The sequence below is a fragment of the Botrytis byssoidea genome (assembly GCF_014898295.1).
Source record: "Botrytis byssoidea strain MUCL 94 chromosome Unknown BBYS_007, whole genome shotgun sequence".
Taxonomy (NCBI): Eukaryota; Fungi; Ascomycota; class Leotiomycetes; order Helotiales; family Sclerotiniaceae; genus Botrytis; species Botrytis byssoidea.
Window position 1 is genome coordinate 361,047 of NW_024065848.1, and position 25,861 is coordinate 386,907.

Here is a 25,861-nt window from a genome sequence, read left to right on the forward strand (position 1 = left end):
CAAACCAAACAAACCTCTTCTTGTCGGTCCAAAGTCTTAAATCTTAAACTTAAACGCCTTATTAATCGAAATTTGGAAGACGCATTCGATTGCTGTCTTCTCTTATTAACTCTTTCTTCTACTCTATACATACATACAACTTTTACCAATCATTTATTTCCCAACATCTGCGACGTGTCGAAACTCTCTCACCCCCGGAAGGAAAAAAATAATAATCAAAGCGTTCGTAATCATTGTACGAGAACCACTCAAGTACACTACACCAAAACCAATAGCCCGACTTAACCCCCAATTCGATCTTCGTCCGGTCATTTCGAAGCACCTCTCGTTTGTGCTTGAATACGCTGAATACCTTCTTCAACCAATTCGAAACTGCATCGCATTGCAATTCTCCACAGCTACAACAACACATACAGTTGGTGGTTATATTGTTCAGGAAAGGGAAAGATTGGCTGAGGGTAAGATACGTCCAAGATATTATATCAATTACACAATCTCTACATTTTGCCTAAATGTTCAATGTAGAGTGGCTGAATGCAATTGGAGATTGGTGACTAATATGGCTACATATAGGAAGCCCCGAAAATTTGTCGTCAGGCAATTCACGATGTCTTCTAACACTACAAGTATGGCAACCAGTGCGCCTGCAGTTACTTCTTCTGAGGTCCCTTCGGCGACTTCAGAGTCTTTAATATCCACATCATCCACCGTTGCTCCTTCGTCGAGTGCAATTGCTAACACAACTCCATCGACTACAGTCACAAGTGCTGATACTGCAACTACTCCCCCTACAGTATTACCCACTACACAATCTTCAGCAGAAACAACTCCGACGCCAACAACTCCGACGCCAACAACTCCGACGCCAACAACTCCAACGCCGACAACTCCAGTGACAGTCGCGACAACTCCTACAACTTCCGCTGTTGTTACTCAACCTACAACTCAACAAACCACAGAAGCTGCTACAACTCCCGCAACAACTGCTGACCCTGCACAATCTTCTTCAGTTGTCGTATCTGTCGTTACTGTAACTCCAACGGATGGAGTATCGTCAGGACAAGTCACGACCAAATACATCACATCTACTCAAGCCGTTACATCTAGAGCATCTTCTACGTCGTCGACTTCATCTTCTGCAACAGCTTCCGGAACAGCCGGCCTTAGCAATGCAGGATCGAGTAATTCGGGTAGTAAAGGAATTTCAAGTGGAGGAACAATTGCTATCGCAGTAGTTGTACCTATCGTTGCAGTTGCTGCTTTAATTGCTGCTGGATTATTCTTCTGGAGAAGACGCAAGCAACGTAAGGATGCGGAAGAAATGAGACGAAAGGAAGTTGAGGAATATGGATACAACCCCAACAACGATCCAACTATTCCAGCCGTAGGATCAGGTGGAAGTGATGGGCCATTCGAAATGCGCGAAGAGGAAGGATCAGGATATCGTGGATGGGGAACTACAGCCGTAGCATCATCAGGAAGAAAAGCCTCGACAACTTTATCTGGTGGTCAATCAGCAGGTGGAATTGGTATGGCTTATTCGGATGGATCGCCGACTCATGCACTTTCCGATACTCGATCTGACAATCCTTTAGTTGATCACCATGAAGAAGAAGGTATGGGCGTTATGGGACCAGCTACAGCGGGAAATCGTGATATAAATCGTGGACCATCGAATGCTTCTTCATCATACAGTGCAGCTGGCCGATCAGACGGATCAGGTGAAGCTGGATATAATGGAGGTGGACAATATTATGATCAATACGGAGGCGCTGGTGGAAACCCATACACCGATGCAACACCATATGGAAGTCCACAAAATCGAGCTGAAGCTGCGGGTCAACCAATTATACGTGATGTATCAGCGAGAAGAAACACACGAATCGAAAATCCATCACATTACCCAGGTCAACAAAGTGCGGGTATTTCGCAAAACTTTTAATTCGGATAGGATGCGGTTTAAATTGTTACGATCTTTTTCATCCATCTATGCTATGCACACACCCACGTTCTCATCAAAAGTTTCAATTCGGAAGCCGTGCTCCTTTTCTTAATATGTGGTGGGAATGAATGAAAAGGGAATTTTGAGGGGCACAGCTTTGTAGTCATATTATATCACAAATACCATTATGGGGGAGTGGAATGGCGTTTTTTCTTTCTTTTTTGAGTCTTGATGAATGGCTTCTTTTCTCTCCTTTCTTTCTTTCTTTCTTTGGAGGCCAGCTAGCCTACGATAAACTAGTCTGAAGTGTAGTGGCTTTCTTTTGTTTGATATTGTGGCGGATTGATGAATGAGTTGGAGGAGGCGAGAGAGCAGTGTTCTATGAGAGTACCCAGCGCGCTGGAGACGAGGGGGGAAAACTAGAGAGACTGCGGGGGTGGAGGATTATGGAGCGCGCGGAGGAGCTCTTGGCATTAGCGTCGGTGAGGATGATGATGACGGTGTCTGTTGTAGTAGGAGATACAAACAGCAAACGATGGGTGGAAGATATCTACCTAGCGCAAGAATACCTAGTGGAGAGTGGCATATACAAAATGAAATAATACATTTTGAACCAGTGTTGATTAATTTTTAGGTTTGTGATGTGATGTGATGTGATGTGATTTGATGTGATATGATTTGTGCACGTGTGGGTTGCGTGTATATGTACACGAGATTTGACTAGCGGTAGAACGGGTGATGGATGAGATTTTAGATAGGAGGATGTGAAATGTAGATGGATGGCCCATGGGTAGTAGGGGTTTATGAGAGCTTTAAGTTTGATGTTGTAAGGAAGAGAAGGGGTAGGTTTGAGGAGAGAGGGAAGTTGGCAAGATGTTGATGAGAAAGATACAGATTGAGATTGACATCTGCAATATATGTAGTTGGGTTTTTGGGAATAGGATACGAGGAGGGGGTGGGTACTAGTATTGGTATTGGTATTTGATGAAGATGAGTATTTGATGGGGGGTGGGTGTTTGATGGAGGATGGAGGATGGGTGATGAGTGATGCAATGATAGATGAGGTATTAGGGTGTGGGTGGGAATGAGGGAGGGGAGGGGAGGGGATGAGGAGAGGGTTAAAGAAGAAGTAAAATAGTGAATTAGTAAAATAGTGAAAGAGTCAAATAAAGAGGTAGAGGGAGGGAGGTAGATAGAGAGATAGAAAAGAGTAGATTCGAGGATGAGGAGGAGGATGAGGAGGGGGACTTGAAAGAAACTGATATGATAGATGTTGAGATGGAAATTGAGATTGATATTGAAATGGAATTGAGATTGATATTTGAATTTTGTGTAGTTGGTTTGTTGGTATTGTGAGATTAAAGATTAAAGATTAGATCTAGGAATAGGTAGAGAAATAAATAGAGATTCGTGCCTAGATGAATGAGTATTGGTAGAGAGGGGAGGAGGTGGGGTATTTGGTGGTTGGGTCTAGATTTTAGATACCGAGAATACCGGGACTGAATGTTTGGAAGTGATTGATTGCTGAGGCGAGGGTGTGTGATGGGAGGTTGAGGATTGGGGTATTGAAGTTTGAGAATGGAAATGGGAATGAGAATTTTGCCGTGTTGGTTTGGATATGGATTGGATTAAATTTATTGAATTGGTGGTGGGGATAGATACTAGGTATTGGATATGGCATGCAATAAGAGTATGAGGAGAGCCAAGAAGTATGATGCTAGATGGAAAGTTACATGCAGAGAGAATCATAGCTCAGTCTCCGAATTGCGAGGGCTTCGGTATCTGGAGATCTGCTAGGTGGTGGTTGGTTGGTAGATGGCCTTGGTTTCTTAGTAAGAGGAGGGCTCGGAAGGGAGAGGAGAGGAGGGGGATGGAAGAGGAGGGAAGGGAAAGGAAGAGAGGGGAAGGAGGTTATAGTGTAGAGAGTAGAAATGCATATTGGTATTGTGTACTGTGCGCTGTATGTGTATAAATAAGTTTCGAGGAAATTTCGAGAAGATGTACAATGTAGGATTCAGAGTCTGGATTCAGTTGTCCTTGATGAATCTTGGTTGGAGCACGAAAAAGTGTTACTCGATGTGGATAAAAGATCCCGGGGTGGGGAGGGGAGATAGATTGATGCCGATGAGCTCCGACCTCATTCTCAAGCTTCTGGATAGTTAATAGATATGTATCGCTAGATATGTAAAGTCTTGTCTACTCCTGGAGAGAGGATGATTATGCTATCTGATAACTCATCACATTGTCCAGCCAGCACAATCTCGCCGTATGAGTCAAAATACCCTCTCTTCCGTAGCTTCTGTATCGTAATACCTCATTAGGAAATCCAATGGAAGAGAATCGTTGATGAAATATTTACAACAGGTGGATATAGTTTTACCTGTTCTGTGACTTGCCCCTCATTTATTTTACCCTACCAAGTAGCTACCTATCCGAAAGAAGTCCGATATAGCATACCTGACAAACACCTTACAAACAGCTCCATTGAACCTTAGAGCTTACCCCTCATTTGTGACCCAACGGCTATTTACTTGATTTGTCTCCTTCTCGATCGAAACGAAACCCAAGAAATACACGACGCATTTTGTACACCTTGAGAGCTTTTGAATACCTTGAGAGCTTCAATCGACACACGAGAATCGACGAATTAGAAGGATAGAATCAGACAACATGCCTGCGGATACTGTTGGAAAGGTATGTTTTGTTTTCTGTTTTGCGTGTCTGCACGGTTTGGTGGGGGGCGGGAGATGGACAGAGAGGTTTATGTGTGGTTGATTGATTGCTTGATCGATTGATACATACGATTCCCGCGGACTCGTGGAAATGGAGATTCGTGGAGTTACAGTATAGTACACATGCTAATTCGAGAATTGTAATAGACTATTACCTGCAAGGTTAGCAGCCATTTTATATACCCATCTACATACATACATAAACCCCGGGAGAGATCTACCGTTCCTGCTGCAAACACACTCAGTATATCATCTGCTGCTTTGGCAGATCCGGCAGGTATACGGGAATCATTCTCCGGAGCTGTGGAATGACGCGGACGAAAGTCTGCGAGGTTCTTGACTGGATCTTGACATTGAGGGAGAGGATAGAAACAACGCTGGAGAAAGGAAGTGGGGAGAGAAGAGGAAAAAAGCTAATCGAAGAATTAATAGGCGGCAGTTGCTTGGGAAGCAGGTCAAGAACTCAGTATTGAGGATATTGAGGTTGCTCCTCCTAAGGCGAATGAAGTGAGAATTGAGATTTATTACACGGGGGTGTGTCATACTGGTAGGCTATTTTTTTAACTTTCTGTTCATTTTTTGTCGATTTAGGAAAGAGGGCTGGTGGGACGATAAGTGTGGAGGGGTGATGTAGGCAGTGCGGGGAACTGGATAGACGAGGAATGGGGGTGAAGATATTCTGTCGACAGGATGAGGAGGATGTTTGTGATGGAGATGAGATGGACGCTGGGTCATAAGGAGGTTGTACGAATCGTGATAGAAGAGATGCTAATGGGCGATAGATGCATACACACTTTCCGGCAAAGACCCCGAGGGAGCCTTCCCAATTGTTCTCGGACACGAGGGTGCTGGTATTGTTGAATCTGTTGGTGAGGGTGTAACATCTGTTAAACCAGGAGATTACGTTGTCGCTTTATAGTATGTATTCAAAAGTATCTCTGTTTCATACATCGCTGACATCTCTCCAGTACCCCAGAATGTAAAGAATGTAAATTCTGCAAATCTGGTAAAACCAACCTTTGCGGAAAAATCCGTGCAACTCAAGGAAAGGGTGTCATGCCAGATGGTACATCCCGTTTCAAGTGCAAGGGTAAAGATCTCCTCCACTTCATGGGAACATCTACTTTCTCTCAATATACCGTTGTTGCCGATATTTCTGTTGTCGCTATCACCCCAGATGCTCCTATGGATCGCACTTGTTTACTTGGTTGCGGTATTACTACCGGTTACGGAGCTGCTGTCGAGACCGCCAAAGTTGAAGAAGGATCTACTGTCGCTATCTTCGGTGCCGGTTGTGTTGGTCTCAGTGTAATTCAAGGAGCTGTTCAGAGAAAGGCCTCAAAGATCATCGTAGTTGATGTAAACTCATCCAAGAAGGAATGGGCTGAGAAATTCGGTGCCACCGATTTCGTTAACCCAACTGAATTGAAGGGTCAAAGTATTCAAGAGAAATTGATCGAAATGACCGATGGTGGTTGTGATTACACTTTTGATTGCACTGGAAATGTTGGTGTTATGAGAGCTGCTTTGGAAGCTTGTCATAAGGGTTGGGGTCAAAGTATTATTATTGGTGTTGCTGCTGCTGGACAGGAGATTAGTACCAGACGTGAGTTATCCTCTTTTCCTTGCTAGCAGGCGATGTTCGTATAAGATACAAATTACTGACATCTCCTATAGCATTCCAACTTGTCACTGGACGTGTCTGGAAAGGTTGTGCATTCGGTGGTATCAAAGGTCGTTCCCAATTACCTCAATTGGTCGATGATTACATGCAAGGTAAATTAAAGGTTGATGAGTTCATTACTCACAGACAACCTTTGAAGGGAATCAACCAAGCATTTGATGATATGAAGAAGGGTGATTGTATTAGATGTGTGGTTAATATGAGAGAATGACTCTCGGGTCCGGAGAAGGAAAATGAAAAGGCTAGGTTGTGAGATATGAGAAATGAAAATGTATATGAAAGGATTACTGAAGTTCAGGGTACGATCTTGTGATGTCGATTTGTTCATTTAATTGTGTGGATATGTGGATATGTGGATTTGCGAATGATTTTTTGTTGCGTTTGGATTTGAATTTGGTTTGGGTATACGCGATGTACTTACTTACTTGATGATGGAATTATATGGTGTAGGGTATGCGAAGTCCTGCAAATTTTTCAATTCGGTATGTGATTCTACGAACGTCCATCTACTATCTTGTGTCTCGAAATGAGATTCCCTTCATATTTGCTTCGTTTATCTGTCCGTGGTGTTTGAGATTATGTGAAGGGCACGGGAAGGGGGTGGTGGTGATGTGTTCATATGAGAAAATTGTCCTCGATATCCACAGCAAGCGCGTCGGCCAGTAGAAGGTGTGTATCGCCGGATGCCCAGGTATGTAGATTGGGGGTTTTTTTTCCAAACCGCCTAGATAGGCAGATAACTCTAGAACTACCGAACCACTGGAATGTTCAAATGATCTAGATATATGGCACGAAGAGACATACCATACCATATCGTAAGCGACCCATACTCGGGAATCAGATTGCAAAATCGGTTTGTTGGTGCGTTGGGGGTTATTCAGTTCACTGTTTATGGTGGAATTTTTTGCGGTTGAATTTCTTTGCTAGGAGATGGGGAGGGATTTGTGGGGTTGGGGGGTTGGGGGGAATGGAGAGATGGGGAGATGGGTTGTTGTTTGGTCTGTTATTTGGTTGTTGGATCGTGGGGATGGCATAGTAGAGTAGTTTGTGAGGCTCTATGTGGAAGAGTGTATGGGAGAGTGCGAGTGCTAGCGCTAGTGCATGATTTGTTTCGAGACTTGTCATAACTGAGGGCATTTCTTCACTTTTGGAATTTGTGCCCCAGGAATACGGATATAATTTCTTTAAGTGGAAGAAAATATGTTTTGTTATTTGATTACGAATACCTAGGTAAATAGTTTTACAGAAATTCCAAAAAGGAGAGTACTACTTAGTTAGTAAGTATCTTATCCACCGCCCGGAATAAAACAGCCTCGAAAATTTGGTATCGAGTGTCAGTATATCCTTTGATATATGTACGGAGTGGAAATCCCTGATGTTGCTTCGCTGGTTATATATCTGTAGGGTTCTGATGTGAGGGGATGTTAGTAGAGAGTTATGTTTGGGGGAGTTGTGGGATAGCATGGTTTGTTTACTCATGTTACTCACGTTCGTTGCGTTGACTTGGGTGATGAGGCTTCGAGAGGTTGTGAAGTGTATTGTTGGGGTGTTTTGGTTTTGGTTTTGGTTTTGGTTTTGCGATTTGGGGATCTAGATCTGGATCTGAATCTGGATCTGGATGCTTCGTGGAGGAAATAGATCGTGTGCTGGGTGGGTTGGCAAGGTGCTGGGTGGGTGGTGGATGCAGTGGTTCGTTGAGGTAGTGTGGTGCTGGTGGGGGGAGGGTTCGTCCAGCATGGGTCCTTCGAGGAATTTGGTTGTGAGGGGTTTGGGTTTGGGGTTGGGTTTTGAGGGGGTGAGAGATGGGGGGATGGGGATGACATGATGGTTGAGTTGTTGGGCTTTGAGTGCTTCTAGTGGTGTGGATCTTTGAGGTCTGGAAAAGTTGAGTATCGATGATGTTTTCAAACTTTTTCTTTTGCTACCTTATTTGATGGATTCTTTTGATCGCTCAGGAAAGAATGAGAAGATGAATAGGCATGCATGGGAGAGTGGAGGTGGATCATTTATGCTCGCGGATTGTAGGTGTTGAAGTGGTGATTATTCGTAAGTGGTTTGGGGTGTATAGTCATATTAGCAATGATATGATATCTTCACGTAGATCTTGTGACTTTTGCTCTTGGAGTGAATGGAGATTAGGTAGGTAGGTACCTAGGTAGGTATGACTGGGAAAATGAATGGTTAGAGGGGGGGGGGGGTTTATGGAGGTTTATGGGGTTTGATTTCTTTTCATCTGAAGGAGAGGGGATGGAATGGCATGGGATGGGATTGTATTGAATTTTTATACTTTATCAGGGTTTGCCTAATTATGTCATCGTCATGTACACTACATGTCAAATTGTCTATAGGAAATCCATCACGCAAAGATGTATTAGTTTTAGAATTGGATTATGTATGATATGGAATAGTTTATTTTATTTTATTTTATATTGTATTTTATTATGATTAGGGGGATTGAGTGATGTTAATATTGATATTGGTAGGTTTGATAGGAAGGACGGTTGATAGGTGGGTTTTGGAGTAGTTGGAAATTCTGGATATGATATTGGTGATTTGTGATGTGTTGAATGATATGTTTGGTGTTCTGTGGTCTTGTGGTCTTGTGGTCTTAATAGAGGTGGGGTTTGTTTTATGATGGAAAGTTAGGGTTAATGGGGAGTTATTTAGTATATCTATATTCAAGAGATTCTTATACAATAACACCCTATACAATAACTCCATTTCCAATAACTCCATCTCCAGTAACGTCCGATCCAATACTCCTCATCCCTCATAAAAATCCCTCATAAAAGTGCTCAAGTATCTACTAGGTACACTACATAAACCATACATCTAATCTACATAATTACACATCCACAACATGAACCATTTCCTACTTTTACTGGCGCTTTCTGTTGGAGGGAAGGAAGGAAGTTAGTGGATTGGATATCTATTTATATGTATGCATTTGTATGTATTTGAGCTGGGTGGGTATAAATAGAACCTACAGGTAGAGGAACAGGTTTACGCTTAATCTTATGCTGAACGGGTGGACGCGGGCCAAACACAAAAATTGGTGGTCGCTTGATGGGTCCATCGATGTTTTCGGTGTACTTGCTGACACGGTGTACCTTCTCCTGAGGCATGGTGTGATGTGGTGCCTGGGGTTGCGAGTTGTTCAAGTATTAGTGATAGATAGGTTTGTGATGATCCGGTTTGATGGGAGTTTGTGGATGATTTGGGGTGCTCGAGTGAGTTATCTGTGATTGAAAAGTGTGCGGTACTTTGATATCGATTAATGTTAACGAGCTTGAATGAGCTTGAATGTACTTTTTACTACTGGATGTGGTTTTCTGAGTTGGGGATAGTTCTCTAAGCTCTTGAGCTGTGGACTTATATGTTCGTTATTACTCATGGATGTGATATGAGTCTTGAGGCTTGATGGTTGCATAATCATAGTTGGGAGTGATAGCTATGAGTGTTGATGGATAATTGGAGGTGGTGACTGATAAGGGGGTGACTGGGTGAGTGACTGGGGAAGTGACTGGTCAGAGGGACTGGTGAAAACGACTGTCCAGGATATGGTTTCACGGGTTTGTATAGAAGAAGATGGAGTTCTAAGTGGAAGATATTGTTGTATTGGTGCTCTAGAAGTCTATGAAAAGACAACGAGTCCATCCATCTGTTGATTCCTAGACCTAGTGTTCCGGTCGATTAATATGAAGCATACTTAGGAGCTATGCTATCGATCTATACCATGGCATATTAGCGACATTCACTAGATTTCTGTCAAGAGTTGGAACTATTTTTGGCTTCATTGTACACTCAAAACAGGTAAATATAGTAGGGCCAAGGACCAAGTGGGAGAATTTGAAGCGAGTTGCTCGATTCTAGAAGATGTCATCAACAAACGTTGATGAATCCATGTGTAAACAATATCGTGTCTAGTGGCAGACTATTATGCTTTTGCTCTATGAGAGAGATCGAGGATCAAGGCGGATTATGAGATGAAGAGGACTTTAATATATTTATAATTTATGAGCGCTCTTGATCAATCATATATCTATAAAATGAGTTTCAATTTTACAGACTCTGGAGTAAAGGAAGAAAATGATTGAGAGACTGACTGTGCGAGACACATTTGAATTTCCTTTCAATCTGATTAAAATTATCACGAAGATATACATTGATTGTATGGAGATTTATTTAAACAACGATTGCTTATTGTACAGATCATTCATATCCAAAATACTGATGCTCAAGTCTAGTAACATTGGCGATTTAATATGCAAACACTCCTCAAAGTAGAGAAATCGCTAGTCTCAAAAAGATTCCAGTGGTACCTACCCTTACTTAACCCTACCCGCAAGATTACTAATAGGGACGCAATGTTAAGTAGAGTCGCATAATTAAAAGCAAATGGCTTCCATTATATTACCTATCTCTTCCACCAGCGACGTTTCTTCTCCCTGTCCTTTCCCCATCCGAAAAAGTCAGCACACTTCCAATCTCATAACGAGTTAAGGAAGATACTTTACTTACAGATGATCGTACAGGTGGATGCGGCTTGAATCTATCTGAATGTGGCTGCGGTGGTTCTAGAGGAGGCCTTCTTCGTTCCCGGAGGGTATTTGGGACTGGCTGCGAAGGTCTTTCTTCGAAGTGGACAGTTCTTTTGGGTTTCGGAATGAGTTGGGTTGGGGGTCTGTGAGGTCTTGATGATGGTTGATGTGGTATTATTAGTGCTTGATGTGGCATCGGACAACGTTCTAGGAACCCTGTTTCTAACCGGTTATTATTCTCTAACGGTCTGGCAGTATTTGGTGCTCGAGGCCTGTATGATCTGGCTGATGAATAAATAGGTGTTTCTGCCGGTCGATGCGATGAACTCGTTGTTCGGATTCGTGGTGAATATTCTGTTTCTAATTGCCTGATGTTTTCTATTGGTGTGGGAGTACTTGATATTTTAGGTCTCTGAGATCTTGCTGATGAATGTATAGGTACTTCTGAGGACCGATGCGGCTTCGGTGTTGGCGGTAAAGGTCTTGCTTCAATCTGTTGGATTTTCTTAGGCGACTGAGGAGTGGTTACCGCCCTTGACTTATGAGATCTTGCTCCTGATCGAAGAGATTTTGCTGATGACTGGTGGTGCTCTTTATTTTGGCGATCTTGCGCTTCTAGACTGTAATATTGATCCTCTAACATTTCGAGACTCAGGCCTTGTGCTTGGAATTGTTCAACTGGCGAATGTATCCTGCTGGATCCGGGTTTTGAATGAGGATCCGCAGATTGTATCGAGGATCTTCGTGATGGTTCATCATGAATTACGCCTGCGATCGACTTATATCTTTGAAATTCGCTTGATGTTACTGTTTGTGGTTGAGCATGCTTGGTTTCCTTCATAGTTTGTTGTAACTTCTGAAATTCCTTGCTTGGCCGGAGGTTCTCAAAATCGGAGAAATCTCTCTTTAGCTCTTCCATATTCATTTTTGAAGGGGTTCGGGATGGTCCTGATCGGGAACTGTTTTGCGAGGAAGATAATTTTGCTCGCGAATGCGCCTTGGGGGGATTTGCTGGGAGTGGAATGTTTGTTGTCTGTGGTCGGACAAAATTGGGGCTCTTACCAATTTTCACTTTTATATTCTCGTCGAGATTGTATTGATGTTCTGGCAATGGCTTTCTTGGTATTTTGAATCCAGGTGTCTTTGCAGGAAGCGGGTATCCGTAAGTCTTGCGCGTTTCTGGAGATAGATTATTATAGTAATTACTTGCTTGATCCTTTGAAAACATCGTTTTTCGCTTACGCCCAGGTAGTTGGAGGTGAACTTTGGATTCTAGCCATGATTGTGTGACAGTGTTATCATTTGGAGCTGGTTTATTCGCCAACTTGAACTTTCGGAACGGATTCTGCGGCATGGCGTGAAACGGACAGGTAGTGGGGAGAATGAGGTCAAAGATAGGTGTGTATGAAAATATCGATGCTCGTAGAAACTTTGAAATTATTTTTGAACTTGATTGTTGTATGAAATGTAAGAAACTTCCCCAACCGATGGAGATAGAAGCTATAAATATATCCATAGGTAAGGACCATGAATGGTTAGCTTTTGTGGTTGTGTAGTCATAAGATGCCCTGTGAGGCAAGAAATGATGTCGCTTATGAATCCTGAGGTTATGGCCATAAATAAAGTACCATATGAGTGAGCGGTCGAATAGATGAAGCCTTCTTGATATGATGTGCATATGAACCACGTATCACGTGGGACTAAAAAGTCATAAGTACTATCCTTATGAGTCCTAGAATAGTCGGAGGAAATGATTGAAAAGAATGACTCGGACTGCTGGAAAATGAGAAAGAATGAGTTATATAATGAAAGGATAGGATAGTCATGGCTTATAGTCATCAAGCTTTAAAAATAGTCACATCAATGCTTGAGAGCGGAACTCACATCCACAGTTTAGATTCAAGGAGATCAGTCTGGGTTTTTATAGAAGAGGCTCCTGAAGAGATGCAAAAAGCAACGATTGTGTATTTTACAGTCAGTCTATATCCTAAACCCATATGGCAAAATACCACAACAATAGGTAAACCTCACAATTCCCATGAAAAGCCATATCCTCTTAGAAAGACACAACATCGATACCATGCCCAAACAGCCATACGCAGAGCTCCGTCTTCAGCCTACATTATCGAGCAGCATCCACTTTCTTTCTACCAAAAAGTTAGTGTACTTATCCTGTATGGAGGAATAAAATATTTATTACCTTTTCAAGATCTTGTTCAAGAATGCGACCTTTGTAACCTTTCTTTTCCTCCATGTTTTTGAAGGTGGCTTGACTTGGATCGTATTTCTTCTTTTCGACTGACGGTCCATGTGCTGGAATACTGGGTCGTTTGGCTTTTTTGTGCTTGATATTAGGACCCTCATAATTGGAGAGATCGGTGATATGAGGATTCAACGTCATACTCGCTCTTGGAGTTGATGTGATTTCTGGATTTCGAGAACTTGGGGACTGGATCTTGGATTGTAAAATGAGAATTGGGCAATGACGATGCGAAATCTTGTGGTTGATTTGAAGTGCTTCAAACGAATAAAGTGTGTGAGCCAGATATGTGAGAGTACTAATACTGATCAACGTATGCAGGATTCGACTCAGAAGGGTGAATGGAATTTGAGTGGATGTTCTGCTTTGGTTTCTTGGACAAATCTGCAGCAGAAGTGGAATTATTTATATTGAGATCTATATTGCCATGAGTCGCATTAGGGCTTCCTGATATGAATCATAGATACAATTACTATCATTTTTATGAGTAACAAGAGGAAATGACTGGAAATAATGACTCTTCAGGATACTGCTTTTGCATGAGAGATGAAAGGGTAATAAGAGTCTTGAGAAGGCATGGAGGCTATCGATATCAATCAATAAGCAGTAAAACGATCCCTTTGAGCCTCTCGGGTTATTCTAAAGCAGCGATTACATATTATACAGTATGAAAGCATCCAAAACTCCAGTGATATCAACACCTCGCTACACTTCCGAGTAAGAAGCTGAATGAAATACAAAACTGAAATATGCTCATAACACCATTTCTAGAACCCTACATCACCACGCAGCAGCCTCCGTCTTCACTACTAGGTTTCTACCAAAACGATCAGTGTCAGTCCTATGTACGAAAACAATAAACAGATTTCACTTTACCTTCTGAGATACCGGTTTCGAAACAGAAGGCTTGCGTTGCGCCGATACTGGTGGTCCCAAACTTCTTCCCGCTGTTTGATGACCTCGACCCTGATGATGCGATTTACCCCGCACATTAGCTGTCTCATGCATGGGCTTTCGTCCGTGTGTCGAAATAAGACTGACTGCGGGAGACGGCGTTGCCGGCTTTGGTGCTTGTCGTTGCTGTTCTTGCAGTTTTTGTGCGCGGTAATATTCATCAGCACTAGGAGTTTCATCTTTGACATACTGATACCCAAGCCTGGTTGAGTCGATAGGAGGTGGTTTTGGCACGTAATTCGAGGCCACCTGGTGCGAAGGGAACCAATTTTCCTCGTAGCATTGAGGGAAAGAAAAGGCGGGGTCTCGTTCCACTCGCTTCAAGGCACCTTGAGCGTCCCAGCCACTCCTGAGTTTCGAAGATGTCATTTTCTTTAGATATGGGACTTCGTGGATTGGATATCAAGAGTCGGAATGAAGACTATGAGGTAAATGGTAACAATTGTGTGAGTTCAGCGCCTAGTTGAAGTGCTCTGATTAACGTAATGTGAAAGTTGGCGAATGTATGTGTGCTTGATGAGTTTGAATGTTTTGCTGCGGAAGTTGTGCTTCTTGATTCGTTCCCGAAAAGATGGAAATGCATTTATACACTCCTTCAATGCGGGCTATGAATCAAATCAGTTACGGTTATGATATCCACAGTCATACAAACAGGTCCTCAAGACAATGTAGTCATGGAAAGAGGACTGGGGGAAATGACCAGTTCATTTGTTTATCCCACTCACAGCTTGGCGCCGTAGCAAACCAGTCAAAATTTGTAATGAATGGTACAGGACTATGAGTCCATTCATACTATAAAGACCGTGGACTATGCTAAGCTCCCGAGGAGAAGAAGAAACGGTTATTGCCAAGAAATACAGTAGAACCAGCAACTTCACCGATATCAATACCGTCATCTCATGGAGATATATCCTTGGAAACTTGGTATATATCATCAACTTCATGCCCAAAATGCTACATTTACTAGTACATGTGTTGTGCCACTAGAGCCATGCCTTTCATTACCACAGAACAACCTTTCTTTCAAGAAAGAACTAGCTTCTTTTCACACTTATCAAATCAAAAATAGAAGGAAAATAAATAAATAAAATGTTCCCTATGCTTCAACTCAAGAAAACGGTGGCAATTCTCGTCCGTGGTGGCCCGTACTTCAGTAAAGACGGTCTTTCCTCAATTTAAGACTAGTCTTTTTTCTTCTTGAGAAATCAAAGATTTTTCGCAAGGGAATACCTCTTGAGGGTGGCATGATAAATTAGTCGTATCGATGTTCGTGGGAGATTTATAAGGAATGAGCGAAGCAATGAGTGAATTTTAAAAATGAGCTATCATTAGGAGTCACAATACAGGATGAAAGAATATATAGCCTTTAATAGCTATTTCCTGTTGAATTGATGATAATATAATAAATTCCCGAAATCTGCGACATGAGAAGAGCGTGCCTTGCCATTTTCTTGATGTTTTCCCCAAATTCCCGCCCTTGAAATACATGTTTTACACAGCGCCTCATAAATTCTCTTCCGTAGTCCGCGCCGGGTCACTATCGGTATATCTTTGCAGTTCACTTCTACCTGCTTTCCCATGCACCGACCTTGTCCATTAACCGTTTTGCCATTGGGATCATTGGCCTTTCTCGCAACAACGACCATGTTCCAATCTCGTCAAGCTCTTTGTTTCACGGCTCCGCCTAGAAATACCAATTTCCTTCCAAATCTGTATTCAACAAACTGTCAAAAAACATCGTGTTATCCACTTGTAAATTCGACCAATCATCAATTTGTTGTTCCGGCTCCAATGGTGGGAACTGACTACTCTTAAAGGAAACAATAGGTTGGGCAGCAGCCCATGGGCAATTGAGTGAACTGTCGAATTCATTCTGCACTTGTTGCGAGTCTCCAGGGGTCATATTTTGCATAAGAGACGGAGTCGTGTTCAAAGATTGGGCGTCGATGGAGGGAGTCGATTGGGTGAAATTTGTAGCGGGTGTTGAAGATACAGGTGTGCGTGCTATTGAAATTGTGCCGAAATAGGGGATTGTGAGACGAAGATTTCCACTTGTGCTCGTTGATGCCAGAAGGGTTTTAATAACCTCGACACTTTGGGTGGCCATTACATCATCTTCTGCAGCGCATTCGCCCATGACACCCAAGACGGTTTCAACAAGCTCCCTGTCAGATCTCTTTTGGGTTTGGACTGCAATTGTGTCGCCGCCTACTAGAGGAATTTCCAGTATACTCAAGAGAAGAGTTACGCTTGCCGTGAAAGCTCCAAAATCGACCACCTTGCAACAAAAAGATTTAGTACCTGAGCGTCTGATGGTGAGATACCGGGATATGATTTCTCGAGATGATTTGAGACAAGTAAATTTACTATATTCGTAACGACGTTCGGTAGCAGCTCGAACCATGAATGGTAAGTGTAAGAATGATTCCAGTTGAAAGTAGTAGATTTGTGACATGATTCGATCGAATTTTGAGGCGGAGCTCGGATCTTTACTGACAGTCTCGATATAACTTGGCACTTCCCACCAAGATGCAGGCATTTCCCTACCAATGTTTTCAAGTTTCTCGTCAAGGTCCTGAGTACTGGCGAATGCATGAATATAGTCAGATTGATTTCTCTCGATAATTCCTCCAGCCAGATTTGTAAGCTTTCTGATGAATAGAACGTCATGATCAATGTTAGGATTGCTAAAAGTTTCGTGAGGTAAGATCACGCTATCCTCCGCTCCAGCAGGCATGCCTAAGAGCAAACTCAAATATCTGTCTGCCTGCATCAAACTTCTCCAAAGGTTGACTCCGCCAGGCGGTAAAGGTGTAGTACTAATCTCTTCGCGTTTATGTAGACCCATAAGCTGACCGATATTCATAGCTCGACGGAATGTAAGCCATGCGCGACGTAAATTCCCCGCATTCATGTGAAACAATCCTTGGAGTACTAAACATTCCAGTCCTTGAACAGAAGCTACAAGTTCGTCATCCGAAGTCACGAGCCCTGAAACTGTCGATATGATCTTATCTACTCGGGCTTCGATGCTAGTGGTGATCCCTAATTGGCTTGCGTCGTATCCATGAGGTATTTGCTGTAAGCATACAGCCATGTAAAGAAGTATTTGTGCTATCATTGCAGGACTTTCTTTTGCGATGCTGGGAACATTGATTGAATGATTAGGGTTGAATGCTGACGGTTCTAGCATAATATGAGCCGAGTGGTTTGTCAAAGAATGCAACAACAGCCAGCAATCAGAGAAAGAGCAAAGTATATTCGTGGCTTCCTGGGATGGAAGAAGTTCCATTAGAACATCTTTGATCCTCTCAATCTTTGTTGGTATGCAACATTGTTTAGTTGGCTTTTCACCACTTGGTTGAGATTTTGGGGTTGTGATCTCGGATTGACTTTCTTTTTCTCGGCGACCTAGCTTTAAAGGACGTGAGCAAATATATCATATGGGATGTAAGGCCACTCACAACAGGATTATCAAAGAGGGACAGAATGGGTACAGTTGTAGCACTGTCATATCCATTTGAGGCGGTGTTTGCAAATGGTGCAAGAACATCACCAGTACCCATGCTTTCCGGAGTATGGATCTTAGTCGCATTATCTTGCTCTTCATACTGTTCCATTTTAGACATTAATCTATCGAGAACAGCCTCTATACGACCGAGGCGTTCACCAAGTTGAGGGCCGCCTGAAGAATCATGTTCTTCTGGATATTCTTGACTTATACAAGTCGTTCCACGTGATAAACAACCAGAACAAACACTGACGTGCTCAGAACTCAGTTGACACTTGACTTTTCTTCGTTTGCATTCCCAACAACTTTTGGTTCCTTTTCTAACGCGCTTCTTACGATGTTCATCTTCGGCTAGAGCTGTTGAAGCTGGCCGAACGGACATTTTGGATAGTGCGTAGTGGAAAGTTCCAAGAAGCTTGAATGTCCCTAAAAGTTTGAATCTTGCGACGAGCACAGGGGTCGATGTCTGGTAGTGGGGATATCGAGCTATCTCCGGGTTGCCGGGGTTGGTGGATCTGTACTTTTGCGCTATCAACAGCAACTTCAAATGTCTGTTTGATCGCCGCAATATAATAATGTGATCTGTCTTTTGATGTATAATACGAAGAGATGATGGGGGTTTTTTGATCAGTAGGAGTCTGTCGAAATTTTGCACGGTCTCACGTAAAGCAGAGTTCAAAGCAATTTTCCCATGTTTCTACCGCCGCATTCCGCCGAACGAAAGTTTCACGTGACCTAGCCTTCGACGCATCAAATTCTGGTGGCTCTGCAGCCAAGATCACTTCATCCAATTATCAACTACCATTCAACAGCCGAACTGCAACGTGCTGACTTGCTCGAGCTTGCTTACATATCACGACATATCTTATATACAATCCCCCATTAGGAATTTGTCGGCCGGTTGGAAGAGCCGACCATTCCGAAAGTCTGTATGTAGATTTGATGATTTGATAATCAAGCAACCCTCAGACTTGTCTTTTGGCGTACGAATCATCCCGTACAATACCAGTACGTGAACGCTTTATCCTGACTCCTCGTTTACCGATGTTTTCTGTCTCGGTCTCAGAGCCAATTGATATTGTTGATCTCAGGTTAGCCAGCAATCAATCATGGAGAACACAAAACGTTCCGCACGAGAAGAGCGTGGAGAACGAGTTAATGGTCAGATCAAACTCACGGGTACCAAACTCACCAGACGTCGTATACCCCTTTCATGTCAAGCTTGTAGGGTCAGAAAGTTAAAATGCAATAGAGAAAAACCATGTCAAAACTGTGCAGTAAGGGGAGATATAGCAATCACTACTTGCTCATATGCCGAGAAGAATGATGCTCGTTTACCGAGGCTCTCTACTTTGCAACCGGAGCAAGAAGATATGAGAGCACGAATCGATCGATTGGAAAACTCAATCATATCTATGATTTCCAAAGAGAAAAAGAACAACATCCCTCCTCTCTTTTCAAGTCTCGGAGAGAATAATGATGATCATGTCGGTCAAGCAGGTGGTCAAAAAGCTTCTGTCGATACAAGGAGTACACATTGGGATTCGATTCTCAGCGATGTGAGTACGACGACAATCTGCCATAGATGCCTGCTTGCTGAAACTTCAAAATAGCTCGGAGCAGTGAAAGATGCATGGATTGATGACCACGATCAATTCGAGACATCATTGCCACCAGCAACAACTTCTTATCGACCAAGTCTGTTAGGGAGTCTTACTGAACCACCTGATCGTGCAACGATACTTGCATCTTTACCTTCCAGGAAAGAGGGAGATAAGCTTATTGAACGATTCTTTGAAAGTTATAACCCTTCCATACCAGCATGTTGTAAGTGACCACTAACCAGAACTATATCTACACTAGATTGGTGTATCAAAGAAGCTCACGAATGATGAAGATTTGTTCCACAAAACAGCTTATATGAAGCAGGTAAATTTCCCAATACTATGTAAAGTGGTCGATAGTGTGGACAATAAGTCTAATGCAGAATATTCTCATCTTCGAATACGATTGCATGTTTCAAAGAGAGTTTCGTCAGGAATCTCTCGTTATTGGCCCAAATTTCGGCAATTGAGACCTCAATTTCGTGAATGTCATCGGCTGACGCATCCCATAGATCAAAAGTTTCTGGGAGGAGCCTCAAGCAGCTCGAATCATCTGGATTGGTCTATACTTCTCAACCATGTGTTTGGCCCTGCAATCCTATTCCCGTAACAATGACATACCTTCTGAATATCAAGACAAATTAGCGACACTCATAGACCTTTATCGTATCCGCACCGCCCAGTGTCTAGTAATAGCTGATATCACAAGACCTGCCTACTTGATGATAGAAACCATGCTATGTTACGCTTTCATTGAGTATGCAAATGAACGAGATGGTGATATGGGTACTTGGCTTTTATCTGGGAATATTATGCGTCTAGCCCTACAACAGGGATATCATCGTGATCCAGATCAGCATTCTCGTCTCAGCGTGTATGAGGGCGAAATGAGACGTCGTGTTTGGCTGATTGTTACACAACATGAGTAAGTAACTAACTTTTATTTGAGGATATTTCAATCAATTGATGTTTTACTGGCCTGGTGGGCGGGAAGTACAAATTTCTTTTCCATGTGTTCCTATTTTTGTCAAATGAATCATGGACAATCTTTGATTACAACTTTTTTGAGTAGAAAACTGAGGCTAGCTGAAGTTCTCGGGTGTATATGGTTCATACGATACTTGCCCACCCTCAACACCGCATCATGCTAAAGTTGAACTACAGGTTACTTTTCTCCATTCAAATCGGACTTCCAAAATCTATAAAGTTTGCTGAATGCGATACAAAAGAACCCCGCAACCTGCGCGTAGAAGAGCTTTCCGAACACATGACCATTCTCCCCCCATCCCGGCCTGATACTGAAAGCACACGCAATTGTTACCAACGCGTCCAATCTCGGATTATGCGTGCCTACGGCTATGCCATTGAATTCCTCCACATCGTCGAACCTCAACCATATACAGAAGTAATCAAACTGGATGAAATGCTCAAACAATACCACGATCAAATTCCCGCGCATCTCCAACTCGGTACTCTTTCTCAAATGACTCACGAGACCCCATCCACTATTGCCGAAAAATTCCTTCTTCAAAAGCTCTACTATAAAGCTACACTTCTTCTTCATCGCAAATATTGGAACGCTACAATACCTGGAAATCCAGATGAGTTCCGTTGGTATTCAAGACGTATGTGTGTACTATCCTCCATGGCTCTCCTGAATATCCAGGTCAGCATGCACGAAGCGAGTCAACCGGGTGGAATACTGAAGGACTTTAAATGGTGGCATTTTTCCATGACAAATCATGATTTTTTACTCGCAGCTATGATTATGTGTTTAGATTTGAATACGAATCAAAGAACAGACCCAAGGAGTGGTGGTATGAGTTATTGTTCTGTTGCTGAAAAGAAAAAATTGGAGGCGTTGATCAGGGCGAAAGATATTTGGAGGGAGGTTGAGGGGAAATGTAAGGATGCTAAAAGGGCAGTGGATATTTTAAGCAGTTTGATTAAGAGGTTGACGGCAAAGGTGCAGAATAATGTTGTGTTGAATGTGAATCCGGATTGTGTTAAACAGCCTCCTGTTGTTACGACTATGAACCAGGCGGATGCGGAAATACTTGGTAATTCGGTACCAACTTATACAAATATCGCGGTTCCGGCAATGTTTACGACCCAAGATGACAGCTTCAATGACATAAGTATGATTCCAGAAAACATGTTCGATACAGGAGGGATTTTTGGAACCTTTGGGGAACAAGTCGATATACCGGGAGACTTTGATTGGGTGAGTTATACACTTTTCCATACTACTGTTTCATACATGGCTGACCGAAAATTCAGGATGCATGGGATCAAATCACTATAGGTCCGCATGCTTTAGGACAAGAAAGGGATTTGGAAATGCGTGAAAATTATTGGCTGTAATGATGATATGCATATAGTTGCTAGCTCCGCGGAATCATGATAATCACAAACTTAGATGGATTTACTGGAAGTTTCTCTTTATTCATATTATCAATATAGAATTTGCAACAGTTCTCCGTTTCCGTGCCTTTCATATAAGAACCGCATGCTGAAATCAATCCGCTCTTTTCTTTCTCTAATAACACACAAGATTCTGGATTGTGGCTTACAGGTGAGCGTAGTGATGGTGCGGGTTCCGATTAATTGTCTGGAGAAAGCAGGCATATTTCTGCTTGATATTGATAAACGAGAGGGGGTAAAATGGGCAAATATGGATGTCGTGTGATCTAAGAAATTGGTAATGAAAGAGATCTATGACACTGAAGTTTATGAAAATGACAATGCGAAATCAGTTTGGAAAACGACAACAATGGAAGTCTTGGACGGTGAAATCAAGCACGATACCAGTGTTTGAGTTGGCATTGATGTATCTAAAATCTTTCCATGTCTATCCAGTACTCCTACTGAGTTTGATGCAAAGGTGGTTTTCTCTCCTTTTTCATCTGCGTGGTCCAGTTTCACTCGATAACGAAACAGTGAAAGTAAGGAGGAATCTTATATACTCGTACCATTTCCTTGTTGTTTTTGATCTTCTTGGACTCGGCCATACGTACACGACATTTGCGGAGCAACCTGTAAAGTGTGTTAGCTAAACTGCAACCAAATTCAATAAATCAAGTAAAGAGATTACAGTTCTACTTCATAATTCTTGAAATCTCAATCAGACGAGATCTGCGGAATCTGTATAAAAGACCCTAACTATCTGAGAACCTCCATAACAGATTACCATGAGAAACAGATCTGAGGGAAAAGCTATGGCCGGTGGAAAACATATTCAGTTCTGGGGACATGTGGGAAAGAAACTCTGCTTGCGTGAGACCCAGAGCGTAGAGCATAGATGTAATTGCAAGTGTACGTTTACAGTATGACTGAAACCGATGAGAAGCGACATTGACGGCGAGCGAAACGAAACGACAAAAACTGATATGAGCGACTCAGAGGTTTTATCCCAACTATCGCACTTGATTTCCAAAGGATTTCTCATCTTTTGACTTTCGGAAACTCGGTTCATAAACCTTGGCGGTAGCAGCAGCGATAATTATCCGCGTGCTCTGGATTAGATTCTGGCAGATGAGGTGTTTATGTAGTATGTGCAAATCTTTCAACTTGGACAGCTTGCAGATGCAGTACTGATGGTATGGAACCCAATCAAACGTTTGGGGGGACTCGAACACGAAGCATTCCATCTCATTTTTCAGCTCCCCAACTCTCACTCCTAACTTCGCTCGAAGTTTGAAAAGATAGAGTTCTCAAACCCCACGTCTTTTTCCTCCTATAATATGACTATCAGGAGACGATGTCACATCATGTAAAATTAAGAGCAACCATTGATCAGGTTTCCATGAGAAGCTTTTCCCTCTTTTACAATCGATATGGCTCGATCTGTTGGCTCTCCTGCCACTTCTGGGTTTACGTTGCTATTGGAAAGTTAACGGCAGTGAAAATTCAATAATGACAAAACTAATTCGAAGGTTTCGAAAAACAATACGATTCCACCGCTACTCATGTCTGCCAAATCCTTCCGATCTTTGACCTCCCATAAGTTTTCTTGAAATGTTATTACAGCAAAACCTCTCTATAAGGATACTAGTTTTTGTAGACTTTTTCAAGGATATATAGAGGTATCCAACTAATCCCGACATAATAATGATCTGTTTCTGATTAGTTCCGAACGGGTTATATTCTGTAACAATCTTGTAAATTTTTCTATTTTTATAAAAAATTATTAAAATTTCAATATATAGATTATATAGTGATTAATCCTAATAATTCTATTAGCTTAATAAGGATATATGTGATCCTAGAACCAAAAAATATAAGAATATCCTAATAGAGAGGTTTTAAGGATATAGGCCTTTTTTAGCCCTAAAAATTTTGGGGATTGAAAAATATATCCTTATAAAGGGATTGTCCTTATAGGGGGGATCCTTATAGAGAGGTTTTGCTGTATCCATCACATGACATGATCAACACTAGTCGACACATCTAACTGTCTACTGGATAGAGAAATTCTCAAGCAACAATACTTTATTTCACAAAGCTTAACATCCTACCATCGTGAAATTGAATGGCCTGCCAACGCCGTTGTAGACACTCTGCCACCAAAAGCCAAACAACCAGGTAATCGGATAAACGGCACGGGAATTACCCCACGACTAACCGATATCCCTACTACATGCACGACCCTACTATATGCACACTTTTTTTATATCAAAACAAAAATCAATTTAAAATTTAAAAATCATTATATTAATATAAAATATAATTCAGTAATTAATTAATACTATCAATTTCGATTTATAAGGATTTCAAATTATTAAATTAAGAATTGATTGAATAATTAAATAAAGAGAATATAGAATCTTGATATATAATTTCTTAATAAATAATATATTAAAATCTATTTATAGAATTATAATAAATTTTTATAGATTTTTTGATATTAATAATATTATAAAAAAATCAAAAAAGTAAAAAGAATTAGTTTTAATATAGATTATTAGATTTTTCTAATGATTTATAATATTTTTAGAAAAGTTAAAAATATTTTTTAAAATGAATTTAAATTTTATATTTAATATTAAAGATTTAAAAAATAAGTTTTTAAAAAAGGGATTATATTAAATATTAAAATATATAAAGTTTTGATTAATAAAAGAAAATTATTTAAAAAATATCTTTTATTTTGAAATTTTATTTTTAAAATTATCTAAATCTTAATTCTATTATATATAATAAGATTCAAATTATATAAAAATTATTTTAAAATAAAATCTTTAAAAATATTTTTTTTTTCAATTCAAAATATCATTAATTCATTTTCAAAAAAATTATTTTAAATAAAAATTGATTTAATATCAATTAATAATTTAATTTTCAAAATTTAAATTTTTTATTAAATCAAAATCTGATCAATATAGTTTCATTCTTTAATAATTGATTAAAAACTATATAACAAAAAAGTTTAAAATTGAAATTTCTTAAAAAATTAATAAATACTTATATTATATTTATTATTAGATTAAATCAAATTCTTAATAAGTTTTTATAAATCTTTATTTAAATATAATATTAATAAATTATAGATTTTAATATATTTATATTTTTTTAAAAGATTACTGTTATTATATAACTTAAAAATAGAATAAAATATTATAAATTCATTATTCTATTAATAATTAATTATTAAAATATTTTTTATAAAATATATTAGAATTTAATATTAATATAATTTCAAATTTTCGATAAAAAACTTTAGTTTTTTTTCAAATATCTTATATTATAATATATGGAATCTCATAATTTCATTAAAAAAAACTTATATTTTTAATTATATTATAAAATATATTAATAAATAAATTTTTTTTTTTATAAAAGTTGATATCTTATTTATTATTATTATTATTATTATAATTTTTGAGATTTTTAATTTTTTTATTTCAAAATATTATATAAGTTTATTTCAATTATCTCAATTTTGAATTTCAAATTATAATATCGCTTTTTCAATTTTTAATTCAATTTTCTATATAAATAATAAAAGCGTGCACATAGTAGGGTCGTGCACGTAGCAGGGATATCGGTTACCGAAGAACGCCCTTTAGCTCGCCAAGCGCCGGAAGGATGATTACGCGCTTGCAAAGCGCATGGCAGTTATGACGATTGTGGACCCCCTCTGATCCATTTTAATGGACTTCCTGCCTGCTTGGCTTACCTGGGGTGTATCACATCGCTTTTCAAATCCGCATCGGAATTGACTTTAGCAGATGGGAAAAGTGAACAAAGTCTTGACCAAATTTCGGATTGTATTTACTTTGATAGATGCAAGTGCTATAGCTCGTCTACCTTCGATGGACATTGCAAGAAGAGCAAGCCAATATTGAGGATAGAAGTCTCAATTGACTCAGAAGCTTTGTCGAAATCTGTATCCAGATTCGAAGGGTTGAAGAATCGAACAATCGAAAGCTTAAAAAGCGGGCTCTTGTGACAGCACATCGAAAGTCCTAAAAGCAGGTCTGGATCACTGATCATGTAGCTTCCAACCTAGAAGTCTAGTACCTCGGTATGCACAATCAGTTTTCGGCTTCGATATAGATGTTTAATTTAGATTGAATCGATCGAGTTTCAAGTTTTATGTTGTCCTATATCCGAGCAAGCCTGCTCTGATAT

The 25,861-nt window shown here is 40.6% G+C and overlaps 7 protein-coding genes across 7 annotated transcripts; 4 read left to right on the forward strand and 3 right to left on the reverse strand.

Annotated features, from left to right (window-relative positions):
* Window positions 1-607: 607 nt before the first annotated feature.
* EAE97_004152 (uncharacterized protein) lies at window positions 608-1,942 on the forward strand (the record flags this gene model as incomplete). The annotated part of the gene is made up of 1 exon (XM_038874664.1): window positions 608-1,942. One exon carries the CDS (start codon window positions 608-610, stop codon window positions 1,940-1,942), a length of 1,335 nt encoding a protein of 444 aa, XP_038734108.1.
* A 2,670-nt stretch (window positions 1,943-4,612) lies between these two features.
* Window positions 4,613-6,569, forward strand: EAE97_004153 (uncharacterized protein; the record flags this gene model as incomplete). The annotated part of the gene is made up of 6 exons (XM_038874665.1): window positions 4,613-4,636; window positions 4,822-4,836; window positions 5,107-5,221; window positions 5,457-5,592; window positions 5,643-6,280; window positions 6,352-6,569. The coding sequence occupies 6 exons, from the start codon at window positions 4,613-4,615 to the stop codon at window positions 6,567-6,569; spliced, it is 1,146 nt and encodes a 381-aa protein (XP_038734109.1).
* Window positions 6,570-10,708: 4,139 nt separating this feature from the next.
* Window positions 10,709-12,253, reverse strand: EAE97_004154 (uncharacterized protein; the record flags this gene model as incomplete). Its single annotated transcript, XM_038874666.1, has 2 exons — window positions 10,709-10,711; window positions 10,880-12,253. 2 exons carry the CDS (start codon window positions 12,251-12,253, stop codon window positions 10,709-10,711), a joined length of 1,377 nt encoding a protein of 458 aa, XP_038734110.1.
* A 1,681-nt stretch (window positions 12,254-13,934) lies between these two features.
* On the reverse strand, window positions 13,935-14,482 carry EAE97_004155 (uncharacterized protein; the record flags this gene model as incomplete). Its single annotated transcript, XM_038874667.1, has 2 exons — window positions 13,935-13,976; window positions 14,036-14,482. The coding sequence occupies 2 exons, from the start codon at window positions 14,480-14,482 to the stop codon at window positions 13,935-13,937; spliced, it is 489 nt and encodes a 162-aa protein (XP_038734111.1).
* Window positions 14,483-15,797: 1,315 nt separating this feature from the next.
* EAE97_004156 (uncharacterized protein) lies at window positions 15,798-18,006 on the reverse strand (the record flags this gene model as incomplete). Its single annotated transcript, XM_038874668.1, has 2 exons — window positions 15,798-17,528; window positions 17,578-18,006. 2 exons carry the CDS (start codon window positions 18,004-18,006, stop codon window positions 15,798-15,800), a joined length of 2,160 nt encoding a protein of 719 aa, XP_038734112.1.
* Window positions 18,007-18,328: 322 nt separating this feature from the next.
* EAE97_004157 (uncharacterized protein) lies at window positions 18,329-19,516 on the forward strand (the record flags this gene model as incomplete). The annotated part of the gene is made up of 3 exons (XM_038874669.1): window positions 18,329-19,183; window positions 19,238-19,451; window positions 19,488-19,516. The coding sequence occupies exons 1-3, from the start codon at window positions 18,734-18,736 to the stop codon at window positions 19,514-19,516; spliced, it is 693 nt and encodes a 230-aa protein (XP_038734113.1). The 5' UTR covers window positions 18,329-18,733.
* Window positions 19,517-19,806: 290 nt separating this feature from the next.
* On the forward strand, window positions 19,807-21,791 carry EAE97_004158 (uncharacterized protein; the record flags this gene model as incomplete). Its single annotated transcript, XM_038874670.1, has 3 exons — window positions 19,807-20,153; window positions 20,393-21,452; window positions 21,509-21,791. The coding sequence occupies 3 exons, from the start codon at window positions 19,807-19,809 to the stop codon at window positions 21,590-21,592; spliced, it is 1,491 nt and encodes a 496-aa protein (XP_038734114.1). The 3' UTR covers window positions 21,593-21,791.
* Between the last annotated feature and the right edge of the window lie 4,070 nt (window positions 21,792-25,861).